Source organism: Silurus aristotelis (assembly GCF_946808225.1).
Source record: "Silurus aristotelis genome assembly, chromosome: 6".
Classification (NCBI taxonomy): Eukaryota; Metazoa; Chordata; class Actinopteri; order Siluriformes; family Siluridae; genus Silurus; species Silurus aristotelis.
In genome coordinates, this window is record NC_139579.1 from 32,906,234 (window position 1) to 32,924,739 (window position 18,506).

Sequence of the window (18,506 nt, forward strand, 5' to 3'; positions counted from 1 at the left end):
ATTCACCTTCATATTCACCCTCATATTCACCTTCATATTCACCCTCATATTCACCCTCGTATTCACATTCATATTCACCATTATAATCATCCTCATATTCACATTCATATTCACCTTCATAGTCACCTTCATATTCACCCTCATATTCACCCTCATATTCACCCTCATATTCACCCTCATATTCACCTTCATATTCACCTTCATATTCACCTTCATAGTCACCCTCATATTCACCCTCATATTCACCTTCATATTCACCCGCATATTCACCCTCATATTCACCCTCATATTCACCTTCATATTCACCTTCATATTCACCTTAATAGTCACCCTCATATTCACCTTCATATTCACCTTCATATTCACCCTCATATTCACCTTCATATTCACCCTCATATTCACCCTCGTATTCACATTCATATTCACCATCATAATCATCCTCATATTCACATTCATATTCACCTTCATAGTCACCTTCATATTCACCTTCATATTCACCCGCATATTCACCCTCATATTCACCCTCATATTCACCTTCATAGTCACCCTCATATTCACCCTCATATTCACCTTCATATTCACCCGCATATTCACCCTCATATTCACCCTCATATTCACCTTCATATTCACCTTCATATTCACCTTAATAGTCACCCTCATATTCACCTTCATATTCACCTTCATATTCACCCTCATATTCACCTTCATATTCACCCTCATATTCACCCTCGTATTCACATTCATATTCACCATCATAATCATCCTCATATTCACATTCATATTCACCTTCATAGTCACCTTCATATTCACCTTCATATTCACCCGCATATTCACCCTCATATTCACCCTCATATTCACCTTCATATTCACCTTCATATTCACCCTCATATTCACCCTCATATTCACCTTCATATTCACCCGCATATTCACCCTCATATTCACCCTCATATTCACCATCATATTCACCTTCATATTCACCCTCATATTCACCTTCATATTCACCCTCATATTCACCTTCATATTCACATTCATATTCACCTTCATAGTCACCTTCATATTCACCCTCATATTCACCCTCATAATCACATTCATATTCACCTTCATATTCACCATCATATTCACCTTCATATTCACCCTCATATTCACCTTCATATTCACCCTCATATTTACTCTCATATTCACATTTATATTCACCCTCATATTCACCCTCATATTCACCTTCATATTCACCCTCATTTTCACCTTCATATTCACCCTCATTTTCACCCTCATATTCACCCTCATATTCACCTTCATATTCACCCTCATATTCACCTTCATATTCACCCTCATATTTACCCTCATATTCACATTTATATTCACCCTCATATTCACCCTCATATTCACCTTCATATTCACCCTCATTTTCACCTTCATATTCACCCTCATTTTCACCTTCATATTCACCCTCATTTTCACCCTCATATTCACCCTCATATTCACCTTCATATTCACCCTCATATTCACCTTCATATTTACCCTCATTTTCACCTTCATATTCACCCTCATATTCACCTTCATTTTCACCTTCATATTCACCTTCATATTCACCTTCATATTCACCCGCATATTCACCCTCATATTCACCTTCATATTCACCCTCATATTCACCTTCATATTCACCCTCATATTCACCCTCATATTTACATTCATATTCACCCTCATATTCACCCTATATTCACCCTCATATTCACCTTCATATTCACCCTCATATTCACCTTCATATTCACCCGCATATTCACCCTCATATTCACCCTCATATTCACCCTCATATTCACCTTCATATTCACCCTCATATTCACCTTCATATTCACCCTCATTTTCACCTTCATATTCACCCTCATATTCACCCTCATATTCACCTTCATATTCACCCTCATATTCAGCTTCATATTCACCCTCATATTCACCCTCATTTTCACCTTCATATTCACCTTCATATTCACCCTCATATTCACCTTCATATTCACCTTCTTATTCACCCTTATATTCACCTTCATATTCACCCTCATATTCACCCTCATATTCACCTTCATATTCACCCTCATATTCACCTTCATATTCACCTTCATATTCACCCTCATATTCACCTTCATATTCACCTTCTTATTCACCCTTATATTCACCTTCATATTCACCCTCATATTCACCCTTATATTCACCTTCATATTCACCCTCATATTCACCCTCATCTTCACCTTCATATTCACCCTCATATTCACCTTCATATTCACCTTCATATTCACCCTCATATTCACCTTCATATTCACCCTCATATTCACCCTCATATTCACCTTCATATTCACCTTCTTATTCACCCTCATATTCACCTTCATATTCACCTTCATATTCACCCTCATATTCACCCTTATATTCACCTTCATATTCACCCTCATATTCACCCTCATATTCACCTTCATATTCACCCTCATATTCACCTTCATATTCACCTTCATATTCACCCTCATATTCACCCTCATATTCACCTTCATATTCACCTTCATATTCACCCTCATATTCACCTTCATATTCACCCGCATATTCACCCTCATATTCACCCTCATATTCACCTTCATATTCACCTTCATATTCACCTTCATAGTCACCCTCATATTCACCTTCATATTCACCTTCATATTCACCCTCATATTCACCTTCATATTCACCCTCATATTCACCCTCGTATTCACATTCATATTCACCATTATAATCATCCTCATATTCACATTCATATTCACCTTCATAGTCACCTTCATATTCACCCTCATATTCACCCTCATATTCACCCTCATATTCACCCTCATATTCACCTTCATATTCACCTTCATATTCACCTTCATAGTCACCCTCATATTCACCCTCATATTCACCTTCATATTCACCCGCATATTCACCCTCATATTCACCCTCATATTCACCTTCATATTCACCTTCATATTCACCTTAATAGTCACCCTCATATTCACCTTCATATTCACCTTCATATTCACCCTCATATTCACCTTCATATTCACCCTCATATTCACCCTCGTATTCACATTCATATTCACCATCATAATCATCCTCATATTCACATTCATATTCACCTTCATAGTCACCTTCATATTCACCTTCATATTCACCCGCATATTCACCCTCATATTCACCCTCATATTCACCTTCATAGTCACCCTCATATTCACCCTCATATTCACCTTCATATTCACCCGCATATTCACCCTCATATTCACCCTCATATTCACCTTCATATTCACCTTCATATTCACCTTAATAGTCACCCTCATATTCACCTTCATATTCACCTTCATATTCACCCTCAAATTCACCTTCATATTCACCCTCATATTCACCCTCGTATTCACATTCATATTCACCATCATAATCATCCTCATATTCACATTCATATTCACCTTCATAGTCACCTTCATATTCACCTTCATATTCACCCGCATATTCACCCTCATATTCACCCTCATATTCACCTTCATATTCACCTTCATATTCACCCTCATATTCACCCTCATATTCACCTTCATATTCACCCGCATATTCACCCTCATATTCACCCTCATATTCACCATCATATTCACCTTCATATTCACCCTCATATTCACCCTCATATTCACCTTCATATTCACCCTCATATTCACCTTCATATTCACCCTCATATTCACCTTCATATTCACATTCATATTCACCTTCATAGTCACCTTCATATTCACCCTCATATTCACCCTCATAATCACATTCATATTCACCTTCATATTCACCATCATATTCACCTTCATATTCACCCTCATATTCACCTTCATATTCACCCTCATATTTACCCTCATATTCACATTTATATTCACCCTCATATTCACCCTCATATTCACCTTCATATTCACCCTCATTTTCACCTTCATATTCACCCTCATTTTCACCTTCATATTCACCCTCATTTTCACCCTCATATTCACCCTCATATTCACCTTCATATTCACCCTCATATTCACCTTCATATTTACCCTCATTTTCACCTTCATATTCACCCTCATATTCACCTTCATTTTCACCTTCATATTCACCTTCATATTCACCTTCATATTCACCCGCATATTCACCTTCATATTCACCTTCATATTCACCCTCATATTCACCTTCATATTCACCCTCATATTCACCCTCATATTTACATTCATATTCACCCTCATATTCACCCCCATATTCACCCTCATATTCACCTTCATATTCACCCTCATATTCACCTTCATATTCACCCGCATATTCACCCTCATATTCACCCTCATATTCACCCTCATATTCACCTTCATATTCACCCTCATATTCACCTTCATATTCACCCTCATTTTCACCTTCATATTCACCCTCATATTCACCCTCATATTCACCTTCATATTCACCCTCATATTCAGCTTCATATTCACCCTCATATTCACCCTCATTTTCACCTTCATATTCACCTTCATATTCACCCTCATATTCACCTTCATATTCACCTTCTTATTCACCCTTATATTCACCTTCATATTCACCCTCATATTCACCCTCATATTCACCTTCATATTCACCCTCATATTCACCTTCATATTCACCTTCATATTCACCCTCATATTCACCTTCATATTCACCTTCTTATTCACCCTTATATTCACCTTCATATTCACCCTCATATTCACCCTTATATTCACCTTCATATTCACCCTCATATTCACCCTCATCTTCACCTTCATATTCACCCTCATATTCACCTTCATATTCACCTTCATATTCACCCTCATATTCACCTTCATATTCACCCTCATATTCACCCTCATATTCACCTTCATATTCACCTTCTTATTCACCCTCATATTCACCTTCATATTCACCTTCATATTCACCTTCATATTCACCCTCATATTCACCCTTATATTCACCTTCATATTCACCCTCATATTCACCTTCATATTCACCTCCATATTCACCTTCATATTCACCTTCATATTCACCCTCATATTCACCTTCATATTCACCCTCATTTTCACCCTCATTTTCACCCTCATCTTCACCTTTATGACAGAAAATCACAGAGAGCAACAACTTGTATTTTGAACTTGCACTGTAAACATGGAGTGCAGGACATTGATACAAATTAATTATAATGAATATCAAAATCCGACTTTTCTAAAAGTATTATTTAATATAATACAATCCAAAAATAATAATAATAAGAGAACAAAGTCATAGCACGGTAAACAAAAGCTTATTAAAAACTTGGGTAAAGTTTGGAATATAAAATAAAAAATAAAAAAATTACATCCAATCAGAAACATTTAAAACTTCATGGGTTCGTATTTCATTTCACTTTCAAGGGAAAAAAATACGCCAAGGTTTTAACTTCTCATTGTACATTAAATATACAATATGCTTTAAAGACTTAATACAGTGCACATGTCCTGATGATGATGATGATGATGATGATGATGATGTTGATGCCTGTATGTGTGTATCCTCAGATTGCAACAAGAAACCTGGTGGACTCTGGTGGCTATAACACTCACACAGACTTCACTGTGGTCTTGCAGCCATTTTTCAGAAACACGACCTTTCCAGTGCTGCCGGTAAATACATGCAATTAATCAATAAATAAATAAATAAATAAATAAATAAATAAATAAATAAATTAAAGTTGATCAGATGTAATACATTTTTTAATTAAATTAAACTAATCATTAATTAATTAAATACATTAATTATTATTTTTTAACCTTATAAATTGATTATAAAAGATATATATAATATTTCAAAATAATATATATTTTTTTATATAATACACATATATTATTTGTACAGTCTCTTTGGCTTTTTATAGCATGAGTATTTAAATTAAAACATCTAAACAAAAGGAGAAAGGACCCTAAATGCAGAAATAAAGCTGGTAGGTATCCCAGCGGTTAAGATGTTGGACTGCTACTAAGGGTGTGAGTTTAAATCCCAGAGCCACCATGCAGAGCCCTTGAGCAGGGCCCTTAACTCACCCTTCTCATGTGTATGAAGGAGATATGTGTAGGTTGCTCTGGATAAGGGAATCTACCAAATGGAATAAACATGATGCATTTTAATGATCTGTGTTGTAAAGGGTTTTACCCAAATCTTGTGAATTTGTAGCAGGATTGTATACGAGTTACGCGTCTTTCTACTTTGGCACCTTTTTCAGAATGGAACTCCTGATCGCTCGTTCTTCGCTGGGGATTGTTTTCATCTGAGTCAGAAATCTCACACTCTCATAGCCCGAGCTCTGTGGAACAACATGGTGAGTTCTACACTTTACTCTTCACTGGTGCTGCACTAACGAGCAAGCATTCTACAAAGATGTGATTGTACAAACACACACACACACACACACACACACACACACACACACACACACACACACACACACACACAAACACATATTTACCATAAATACAGTGGGTCATTTTCATTTACATCTGGTTGCGCAAAACAACCAAAATAACATAGCAAACTATAAAATACTGTGTACAGAAAAACAAATGTACACTTTAATTAAATAAACACAAATATTCAGGCTTTTATTATTGAGGGAAAAACTAAAACTACATGGCCCTGTGTGAAAAAATGTTTGCCCCCTAACCCTAGTAACTGGTCTCAATAATAAAAACCTTTGTTTAAAAACTGCATGTTGTGTTCACTTGTGTTCTCTTTAACTAATATTTACATTAATTTGATGATCTGAAACATTAAAGTGTGAAAAACATGCAAAAAGAAAAAATATGATATCAGGTTTTTTTCACACCACTGTGCATATGTATATATTGTGTGTGTGTTTATTAGTTGGAGCCCGAACACAGTAAAACCACATCTGTGGACTTTAATGGGGACGTGGCCATGAAGTGTCCTTCTGAGGTAAGTTGTTCTAAAGGTCACATTCAAAGCCAAATTGATGTATTATTTCATTGCCATGACGCCAAACCCATGATTTTGGTGCAAAATGTCCCTCAAATTATGTCTTTATTTATTGTAGTGTTTTCATTTTATTGCTCTATAGACTGCCCCTTATTTTTCAACCAATGGGAACAGCGTACTGAAATATGTAGCTACGCCCATTAGTGAGGTGAGTCAATTCCTGAGCAACGCCATCCAACTCTCAAATCAGAGCCTCGGGTTATGACGATATACCGGTGCTGTGAACATCCTATTCCACAGCCGTGTGTGTGTGTGTGTGTGTGTGTGTGTGTGTGTGTGTGTGTGTGTGTGTGTGTGTGTGTGTGTGTGTGTGTTTATTCCTTTTTTTAATTGCATTATTTTGTCATTGTGTGTTTTATTCCTCTACATATTGAATATTTTCTTTGTGTGTGTGTGTGTGTGTGTGTGTGTGTGTGTGTGTGTGTGTGTGTGTGTGTGTGTGTGTGTGTGTGTGTGTGTGTGTTTGTGTGCAGAACTGGGGCAGTGACTTCTCCTGCACACACACTGCTCCTTCAGACACTGTACCTTCCTCAGGTGAGGCAGAGTGTGTACAATGCTGAACTGGTTTGTTTATGTCTTGTACCTCATTTCTCAGACCTGTTTCTCTTTCACAGTTCACAGACTGCGACCAGGAGACATTAACATCATCGCTGCTCTAGGGGACTCCATAACTGTAAGTTAGACTGTGTGAAGTTTGTGTGTATATTGTTTGTGTGTATTAGAGGTTTGTGAGTATATGATGTTTGTTTGTATGTGTGTTAACGTGACAGAATGTATTACATGAATATAAATGTAAGAAACACACACACACACACACACACACACACACTCACACACTGTTTTTCTATCAGGCTGGTTTTCGTGCGAAATCTACAGACATTCTTCAGCAGTTGCTGAATGAGGACAGGGGCGTGTCCTGGAGGTAAGTTATGCAGTGACATCATCGCTAATTTACAGAACTAAATAAGTTGATTTGATGGTATTTGTAATGATCTGTGTGATTTGATCGACAGCATCGGAGGTGATGAGTCTCTAGAAACAGTCACTACACTAGCAAGTGAGTTAACAGGACTATAGCAGTTAGCATTTGTCTATGTATTATACTATCTTTATTAAAAAATAAATGAAAAATAGATGAAAACAGAGCTATTTTACCAGTGAGTGATTAGTGTTTAGGATAAATAATGATCAGTGATTAGTGTTTAGGAGTGATGGTGATCAGTGTTTAGTATTCGCAAGCAAAAGTGATCAATGTTTAATATTTGCAAACGATGGTGATCAGTGTTTAGTATTTGGGAGCGATGGTGATCAGTGTTTAGTATTTGGGAGCGATTGTGATCAGTGTTTAGTATTTGCGAGCAATTGTAATCGGTGCTTAGTATTGATAGTGTGATTAGTATTTGCGAGCAATGGTGATCATTGTTTAGTATTTAAGAGTGATGGTGATCAGTGTTTAGTATTTGGGAGCAATTGTGACCAGTGATTAGTATTTGCAAGCTATGGTGGTAAGTGTTAAGTGTTTTGCGAGCAATGGTGATCAGTGTTTAGTATTTGGGTGCCTTGGTAATAAGTGTTTAGTATTTGCGAGCGATAGTGATCAGTGTTTAGTATTTGCGAGCGATAGTGATCAGTGTTTAGTATTTGTGAGCGATGGTGATCAGTGTTTAGTATTTGGGTGCGATAGTGATCAGTGTTTAGTATTCGCGAGCGATGGTGATCAGTGTTTAGTATGGTGATCAGTGTCTAGTATTTGCGAGCGATGGTGATCAGTGTTTAGTATTTGCGAGCGATCGTGATCAGTGTTTAGTATTTGCGAGCGATGGTGATCAGTGTTTAGTATTTGGGTGCGATGGTGTTCAGTGTTTAGTATTTGCGAGCGATGGTGTTCAGTGTTTAGTATGGTGATCAGTGTTTAGTATTTGCGAGCGATGGTGATCAGTGTTTAGTATTTGTGGGCGATTGTGATCAGTGTTTAGTATTTGCGAGCAATGGTGATCAGTGTTTAGTATTTGCGAGCGATAGTGATCAGTGTTTAGTATCTGCGAGCAATGCTGATCAGTGTTTAGTATTTGCGAGCGATAGTCATCAGTGTTTAGTATTTACGAGCGATCGTGATTAGTGTTTAGTATTTGGCTGTGATGGTGTTCAGTGTTTAGTATTTGTGAGCGATAGTGATCAGTGTTTAGTATTTGCGAGCGATGGTGATCAGTGTTTAGTATCTGCGAGCGATGGTGATCAGTGTTTAGTATTTGGGAGCGATTGTGATCAGTGTTTAGTATTTGTGAGCAATTGTAATCGGTGCTTAGTATTGATAGTGTGATTAGTATTTGCAAGCAATGGTGATCATTGTTCAGTATTTAAGAGTGATGGTGATCAGTGTTTAGTATTTGCAAACGATGGTAATCGGTGTTTAGTATTTGGGAGCAATTGTGACCAGTGATTAGTATTTGCAAGCTATGGTGGTAAGTGTTTAGTGTTTTGCAAGCAATGGTGATCAGTGTTTAGTATTTGCGAGTGATGGTGATCAGTGTTTAGTATTTGCAGGCAATGGTGATCAGTGTTTAGTATTTGTGAGCGATGGTGATCAGTGTTTAGTATTTGCGAGCGATGGTGATCAGTGTTTAGTATTTGCGAGCGATGGTGATCAGTGTTTAGTATTTGCGAGCGATAGTGATCAGTGTTTAGTATCTGCGAGCGATCATGATCAGTGTTTAGTATTTGCAAGCGATGGTGATCAGTGTTTAGTTTTTGCGAGCGATGGTGATCAGTGTTTAGTTTTTGCGAGCGATGGTGATCAGTGTTTAGTTTTTGCAAGCGATGGTGATCAGTGTTTAGTTTTTGCGAACGATGGTGATCAGTGTTTAGTATTTGCGAGCGATGGTGATCAGTGTTTAGTTTTTGCAAGCGATGGTGATCAGTGTTTAGTATTTGCGAGCGATGGTGATCAGTGTTTAGTTTTTGCGAGCGATGGTGATCAGTGTTTAGTTTTTGCAAGCGATGGTGATCAGTGTTTAGTTTTTGCGAACGATGGTGATCAGTGTTTAGTATTTGCGAGCGATGGTGATCAGTGTTTAGTTTTTGCAAGCGATGGTGATCAGTGTTTAGTATTTGCGAGCGATGGTGATCAGTGTTTAGTTTTTGCGAGCGATGGTGATCAGAGTTTAGTTTTTGCAAGCGATGGTGATCAGTGTTTAGTTTTTGCGAACGATGGTGATCAGTGTTTAGTTTTTGCGAGCGATGGTGATCAGAGTTTAGTTTTTGCAAGCGATGGTGATCAGTGTTTAGTTTTTGCGAACGATGGTGATCAGTGTTTAGTATTTGTGAGCAATTGTAATCGGTGCTTAGTATTGATAGTGTGATTAGTATTTGCAAGCAATGGTGATCATTGTTCAGTATTTAGGAGTGATGGTGATCAGTGTTTAGTATTTGCAAACGATGGTAATCGGTGTTTAGTATTTGGGAGCAATTGTGACCAGTGAAAAGTATTTGCAAGCTATGGTGGTAAGTGTTTAGTGTTTTGCAAGCAATGGTGATCAGTGTTTAGTATTTGCGAGTGATGGTGATCAGTGTTTAGTATTTGCAGGCAATGGTGATCAGTGTTTAGTATTTGCGAGCGATGGTGATCAGTGTTTAGTATTTGCGAGCGATGGTGATCAGTGTTTAGTATTTGCGAGCGATAGTGATCAGTGTTTAGTATCTGCGAGCGATCATGATCAGTGTTTAGTATTTGCAAGCGATGGTGATCAGTGTTTAGTTTTTGCGAGCGATGGTGATCAGTGTTTAGTTTTTGCGAGCGATGGTGATCAGTGTTTAGTTTTTGCAAGCGATGGTGATCAGTGTTTAGTTTTTGCAAACGATGGTGATCAGTGTTTAGTATTTGCGAGCGGTGGTGATCAGTGTTTAGTATTTAGTTGAATCATTGCTTGAATATTCCACTCGTTTTGGCTTGCACAGTATGCTTTCCACTGCTCTCTGCCTCCAAACATTATTTTTCATATTTTTTTGCTGGTCTTGGTGTTGGTATTAGGCATAACAAATAATTATTTCAGTGTTGTGAAAAAATTTGCACACGGTTTGCCTTCCCTGAGCACAAAAAACACTTCAGGCTTTGGATATTTGGATATTCAGGGTTTAGATATTCAGGTAATTAAATTTTTGCACTGGATTTTTTTTGGCAAAGTAAAAAAAAAACAGCTCTTGGTTGCAAACTTAATGAATGTATCATACTGATGATAATTAATACAGTAAATATTTGCTCTCCTGCAGACATTCTAAAAAAATTCAACCCGCATGTTTTCGGCTTTTCGCAAGGACGCAGCACGAGGCCCAACGGCTTTAATATGGCTGTGAGAGGAGCTAAAGCAATGTAACACACACACACACACACACACACACACACACACACACACTGTTGAAACTGGACATACACAGATGCACTCAGACTTCTCGTTTAGTGTTTAATGTGTGTTTTGCAGGGATATCCCGGGTCAGGTCAGGGACCTGGTGGAGGCTTTAAAGAGCAGCACAGTGAGCATCACTTAATTCTTTCCATCCAGAATTTTCACTCAAGCATTTTGCAAATACACAGTATAGCCAAAAGTATTAGGACACCCAACCTTTCCAGCCATACATGGTTCTTCCCCTGAATTGTTTTCCAAAACTTCCCTCAATTTGGAGGAATACAAATGCATGGGATGTCTTTGTCTTTTGCGTATGCGCCAAATGTTATTTAGGAGACCGAACCTGTTTCAGCATGACCTTGTGCACAAAGCAAGCTCCATGAAGATCTGCTTCACATGGTTTAGAGTGGAAGATCTCCTGCTATAGAGCTCTGACCTCAACACTATTAACAGGATGAATGTAAACACTGACTGCACCCCAGTCCTCCTTATGACTGCTAAATCAGTTCCTGACTTTACTAACACCTTTATGGCTGAATAAATGTCCACAATTCTCCGCAAGCACACTAAAATCGAGCGGAACATCATCCTGGAAGAATGGAGTTATCATAACAGCGAATGGAACTAAATGGACTAAATGGACTGGGATGATCAGTTAAACACACCGGTTTTATGGTCAGGTCTCCACTTTTGGCCATGTATCGGAAGTTGCTCATGATTAATGTTAAGTTGCTCAATGATTACATTTAAATCATTTCCTCCATGATTTATTTTCATTTATTTTGTCCCAGAGTGTGGATTTGGACCAGGACTGGAAGCTGGTGACTCTGTTCATTGGTGTTAATGATCTGTGTGAGTACTGCGAAAACCCGGTAAGTGGAAGATGATTTGCTGAAGGATAACCTTCCTCCAAAAAACAAAACAAACATTGAACATCTGAGGGGGAAAATGCAGTGTTGTTTCTCACAGCACTGCTGAATTCTGGATAAATCTTCTATAACAACATCTCTGACTGTAGTGAAGGTTTATACAGTATTAATGCACTGGATTGGATGCATTGTTTCTATTGAAACACCTCATTCACAGGGACACTCCATAGAAACAGATTCCAAAAATGTGTGGTGAAGTTTTCAGTCAAGAAACAACATGATCTCAATTACTGTGATGAGCTAAAACAAAAACTAAAGAAATGGAGAAAGAGAGAGAAAGCTGGGGAGGGGGGGGGGGGCAGAAACCAACAGACAAAGAAAAAGGAGAGATGGAATAAGAAAGAGGCAAAGAGACAGACAAAGAAAGACTACAGTAACTTTAATCATAATTTAATTATTATTTATTTCCCAATTATTTTACAACATTTTATTTTGTGTGTGTGTGTGTGTGTGTGTGTGTGTGTGTGTGTGTGTGTGTGTGTGTGTGTGTGTGTGTGTGTGTGTCCGTCCAGACATCTCTTTTCCCTAAAAAGTATGTAGGACACATCAGGGATGCTCTGGACATCCTGTATGATGAGGTGAGAAAGTAAAAAGGGTGTAATTATAATATGAAATGTAGAAGCAGGTTTACAGTGTGTACTGTACAGTTTACTAACGAGTGTGTGTGTGTGTGTGTGTGTGTGTGTGTGTGTGTGTGTGTGTGTGTGTGTGTGTGTGTGTGTGTGTGTGTGTGTGTGTGTAGGTACCCAGAGTGCTGGTAAATGTTGTAGAAGTCCCACAGATTGAGGAAATGCGCAAGATAAAGTCAGACTCCACAGGATACACCGTCTTACAGCCGTAAATGAATCACATCTCTCAATGTTCATGTTCATATAGTGCTTTTTTTTTCTTTTCCGATTGATGCAAAAGATTTGTGTGTGTGTGTGTGTGTGTGTGTGTGTGTGTGTGTGTGTGTGTGTGTGTGTGTGTGTGTGTGTGTGTGTGTGTGTGTGTGTGTGTGTCAGGACCCTGTGTCCATGTTTCCTGTATCCTGAAGAGAACACAGAGGAGATGATGGAGATGAAGAAGATCAATCAGCAAATACAGGTTATAAAGATTCTGTATATATACCCTACATTTTGCCCTTTATTAAATATGAGAATATAAAAAAAAAAAAGATCTTTATAACCCATCCATTGTTTCAGGACTTTAAACTCTGTATAACAAAATTCTCTTGTCATTATGGTTAGATGGAGACTGAAAAGCTGGTGTCTGGAGGACAATATAAGAGCAGAGAGGACTTTGCTGTAGTTCTGCAGCCTTTCTTCCAACGCACAGTGATTCCAGTGGGAGCGGTGAGTAGAGAAACTTAAATAAATTAATATTTATATTTATATTTCAACAACTATTTTACCAACCTCTTGAGTATATTTCCTCAAGGAACATAACTACAGAAATGAAACATGTATATATTTCAGAGGAGTCAATGTGCAGCTTTTATAGAAGTACAGATTTACTGTCCTCTGAAAATAACTCGGATTTTGTCTAAATAACTGCCAACTAAAGTGAGTGCACCCTCAGTGAACACGTCACAACTGTGTCCAAAGTGTGAATATTGTGTGGAGCACATCGATATCCAGCACTGCTTTACTCCTCCTGGGTGTGGAACTCAGAGCTGCACAGGATGTTGCTGGGATCCTCTTCCTCTCCTCCATAATGACATCACGGAGCTGCTGGATGTTACACACATGGAGCGTCTCCACCTTCTGCTTGAGGCCCACAGGTTCTCAATAGGGTTCAGGTCTGGAGACTTGGCCACTCCATCACCTTCACCTTCAGCTTCCTCAGCAGGGCAGTTTTCATCTTGGCAGTGTGTTTGGGGTCGTTATTATGTTGGGAAACTGAAATTCGGATGGTTTCTGAAGGGAGAGCATCATGTTCTGCTTCAGAATGTCACAGTACATGTTGAAATCCATGTTTCCCTCAATGATCTGCTGCTCCTCAGTACCAGCAGCACTCATGCAGCCCCAGACCATGATGCTACCACCACCATGCTTGACTGTAGGCAAGACACAATTTTCTTGATGCTCCTCACCAGGGCGTCTCCACACATGCTGGACATCATCTGAGCCAAACAAGTTTATTTTAGTCTCATCAGTCTCATGATGGACCCTTGTGAGGTCTGTTCTGAGTGGAACCCGTGTTGGAGAACCTCTGTATGACCCTGAACACTGTACTGTAACTCGGTTTCAGGGTGATACTGATCTTCTTACAGCCTCGGCATCTTAGTGGAGAGAAACAGTAATAATTCTCACATCCTCAGAGACTCTTTACCATGAGGTCCATGTAGAACATCCAGTGGTCAGTGTGAGAGAATCGACTCAAAGCTCCACATTGTAACTGCTCTAATACACGATACAGACATTTATTTGGTTCTGATAAGCAGACAAGAACATGAACATGATGAATAGAACATGTGGATTTACATGTTTACACCACGTACAGCTGTTCTCACTGAGGGTGCACTTACTTTTGTTGCCAGTTATTTAGACAATAATGACTGTATGATGAGTTACTTTAAGAGGACAGTAAATCTGTACTGATATACAGCTGCACATTGACTACTCTAAAATATATCCACGTTTCTTTTCTATAGGATTGTCCCTTGAGAAGATTGAGAGAAGTTGCTGAAATGTGAGGGGTGCACTTACTTTTGTGAGATACTGTATAAATAGATTGCCAGTCAGAGCAAATCTCCTGACGGGGGTAGTGCATATGGTGGGAAAATAAAAATTCTAGTGAAAAGCATGAAGGGAATGATGTACCCTCAGGCCATGGTTTCAGCCGGAGCAGCTTACCTGGTGAAAAGCAAGAAAAATAAATATATTGGTTACTTTTTATTTAAAAAAAATAAATTTAATTACCAACTGATTTCTCCAGACTTTTCAAGGATATTCACCAAAAAAGGCAGTGAACATTAAAATATATCATTATTATTATTTTTTTAGGTTTACTCTCAGTCCCTGACCTTGTACACCAGCACGAGGGTGTGATTCTGAAGTCTAGATATTGGAATCAACTCTTTAAACTTTAAACATTTTCAGCTTGACAGTAAGATAGAAAAGTTAAATTTTAAAAGGTTAACTATAACGATGATATAAAAGTTTACATCAGCTCAACATTAATCTTCCTTTGCATACATTTCCATCAATTCATTCAATAAATTGTTTATATCTACCTTTATCAATAAGGCCCAGTGTTAAAGATTTCAGTAAAAATGTGTCTATAATGACTGATTTACAGTAAATACTACTACACAATTTTTTATTTACTGTTGACCAAGTGAGCAGCCAGTTTGTCATAAACTGCTCAACCTTTCAAAAATACCGTGTGGAAATGCCTGGCATTCTGAGCTATAAGATTTAAATAAAAAGTAAAAAAATATAAAGTTGGGTTAGACAGACATGGTTTTGCCTGGTGTAGATCCTGTGGAGGATCAGAAGCAGCTCAGCATCACCCCTGTATAAGTTCTTTATTGAGCATTAGGAATGTTCATTTTTAATTCCACGTCGAAACATACTTTCTAAAGAACTTAGAAAGTTGGAAGAAAGCATCCTTCATAGTATCAAATATTCTATACTGTATAGTACAATACAATACTATACAATACTGTACAATACTGTACAATACAATACTATACTATACAATACTATACAATACTGTACAATACAATACTGTGCTATACTATACTATACTATACTATACAATACTGTACAATACTGTACAATACTGTACAATACAATACTGTGCTATACTATACTATACAATACTGTACAATACTGTACAATACTATACAATACTGTACAATACTGTACAATACAATACTGTACAATACAATACTGTGCTATACTATACTATACAATACTGTACAATACTGTACAATACTATACAATACTGTACAATACTGTACAATACAATACTATACTATACAATACTATACAATACTGTACAATACAATACTGTGCTATACTATACTATACTATACTATACAATACTGTACAATACTGTACAATACTGTACAATACAATACTGTGCTATACTATACTATACAATACTGTACAATACTGTACAATACTATACAATACTGTACAATACTGTACAATACAATACTGTGCTATACTATACTATACAATACTGTACAATACTGTACAATACTGTACAATACTGTACAATACAATACTGTGCTATACTATACTATACAATACTGTACAATACTGTACAATACTATACAATACTGTACAATACTGTACAATACAATACTGTACAATACAATACTGTGCTATACTATACTATACAATACTGTACAATACTCTACAATACTATACAATACTGTACAATACTGTACAATACAATACTATACTATACAATACTATACAATACTGTACAATACAATACTGTGCTATACTATACTATACTATACTATACAATACTGTACAATACTGTACAATACTGTACAATACAATACTGTGCTATACTATACTATACAATACTGTACAATACTGTACAATACTATACAATACTGTACAATACTGTACAATACAATACTGTACTATACAATACTGTACAATACTGTACAATACAATACTGTGCTATACTATACTATACAATACTGTACAATACTATACAATACTGTACAATACTGTACAATACAATACTGTACTATACAATACTATACAATACTGTACAATACTATACAGTACTGTACAATACTATACAATATTATACAATACTCTACAATACTATACAATACTGTACAATATAATACTGTACTATACTATACTATACAATACTATACAATACTGTACAATACTATACAATATTATACAATACTCTACAATACTGTACAATACTATACAATACTATACAATACTGTACAATATAATACTGTACTATACTATACTATACAATACTATACAATACTGTACAATACTATACAATATTATACAATACTCTACAATACTGTACAATACAATACTGTGCTATACTATACTATACAATACTGTACAATACTGTACAATACTATACAATACTGTACAATACTGTACAATACAATACTATACTATACAATACTATACAATACTGTACAATACAATACTGTGCTATACTATACTATACTATACTATACAATACTGTACAATACTGTACAATACTGTACAATACAATACTGTGCTATACTATACTATACAATACTGTACAATACTGTACAATACTATACAATACTGTACAATACTGTACAATACAATACTGTGCTATACTATACTATACAATACTGTACAATACTGTACAATACTGTACAATACTGTACAATACAATACTGTGCTATACTATACTATACAATACTGTACAATACTGTACAATACTATACAATACTGTACAATACTGTACAATACAATACTGTACAATACAATACTGTGCTATACTATACTATACAATACTGTACAATACTCTACAATACTATACAATACTGTACAATACTGTACAATACAATACTATACTATACAATACTATACAATACTGTACAATACAATACTGTGCTATACTATACTATACTATACTATACAATACTGTACAATACTGTACAATACTGTACAATACAATACTGTGCTATACTATACTATACAATACTGTACAATACTGTACAATACTATACAATACTGTACAATACTGTACAATACAATACTGTACTATACAATACTGTACAATACTGTACAATACAATACTGTGCTATACTATACTATACAATACTGTACAATACTATACAATACTGTACAATACTGTACAATACAATACTGTACTATACAATACTATACAATACTGTACAATACTATACAGTACTGTACAATACTATACAATATTATACAATACTCTACAATACTATACAATACTGTACAATATAATACTGTACTATACTATACTATACAATACTATACAATACTGTACAATACTATACAATATTATACAATACTCTACAATACTGTACAATACTATACAATACTATACAATACTGTACAATATAATACTGTACTATACTATACTATACAATACTATACAATACTGTACAATACTATACAATATTATACAATACTCTACAATACTGTACAATACTATACAATACTGTACAATACAA

At 36.4% G+C, this 18,506-nt stretch overlaps 1 protein-coding gene across 2 annotated transcripts in view; it reads left to right on the forward strand.

The window, feature by feature from the left end:
• The window catches only part of plb1 (phospholipase B1), a 49,439-nt gene that overhangs the window by 27,032 nt on the left and 3,901 nt on the right, over positions 1 to 18,506 (forward strand). For both annotated transcript variants that reach the window (XM_083544573.1, XM_083544574.1), the window contains exons 25-39: positions 5,541 to 5,645; positions 6,242 to 6,337; positions 6,880 to 6,951; positions 7,094 to 7,159; positions 7,485 to 7,545; positions 7,626 to 7,684; positions 7,863 to 7,933; positions 8,025 to 8,068; positions 11,278 to 11,377; positions 11,487 to 11,538; positions 12,203 to 12,283; positions 12,853 to 12,918; positions 13,083 to 13,177; positions 13,345 to 13,426; positions 13,570 to 13,674. In XM_083544573.1, coding sequence (XP_083400699.1) covers positions 5,541 to 5,645; positions 6,242 to 6,337; positions 6,880 to 6,951; positions 7,094 to 7,159; positions 7,485 to 7,545; positions 7,626 to 7,684; positions 7,863 to 7,933; positions 8,025 to 8,068; positions 11,278 to 11,377; positions 11,487 to 11,538; positions 12,203 to 12,283; positions 12,853 to 12,918; positions 13,083 to 13,177; positions 13,345 to 13,426; positions 13,570 to 13,674 — 1,155 coding nt within the window. The remainder of the gene's footprint in view (positions 1 to 5,540; positions 5,646 to 6,241; positions 6,338 to 6,879; positions 6,952 to 7,093; positions 7,160 to 7,484; positions 7,546 to 7,625; positions 7,685 to 7,862; positions 7,934 to 8,024; positions 8,069 to 11,277; positions 11,378 to 11,486; positions 11,539 to 12,202; positions 12,284 to 12,852; positions 12,919 to 13,082; positions 13,178 to 13,344; positions 13,427 to 13,569; positions 13,675 to 18,506) is intronic.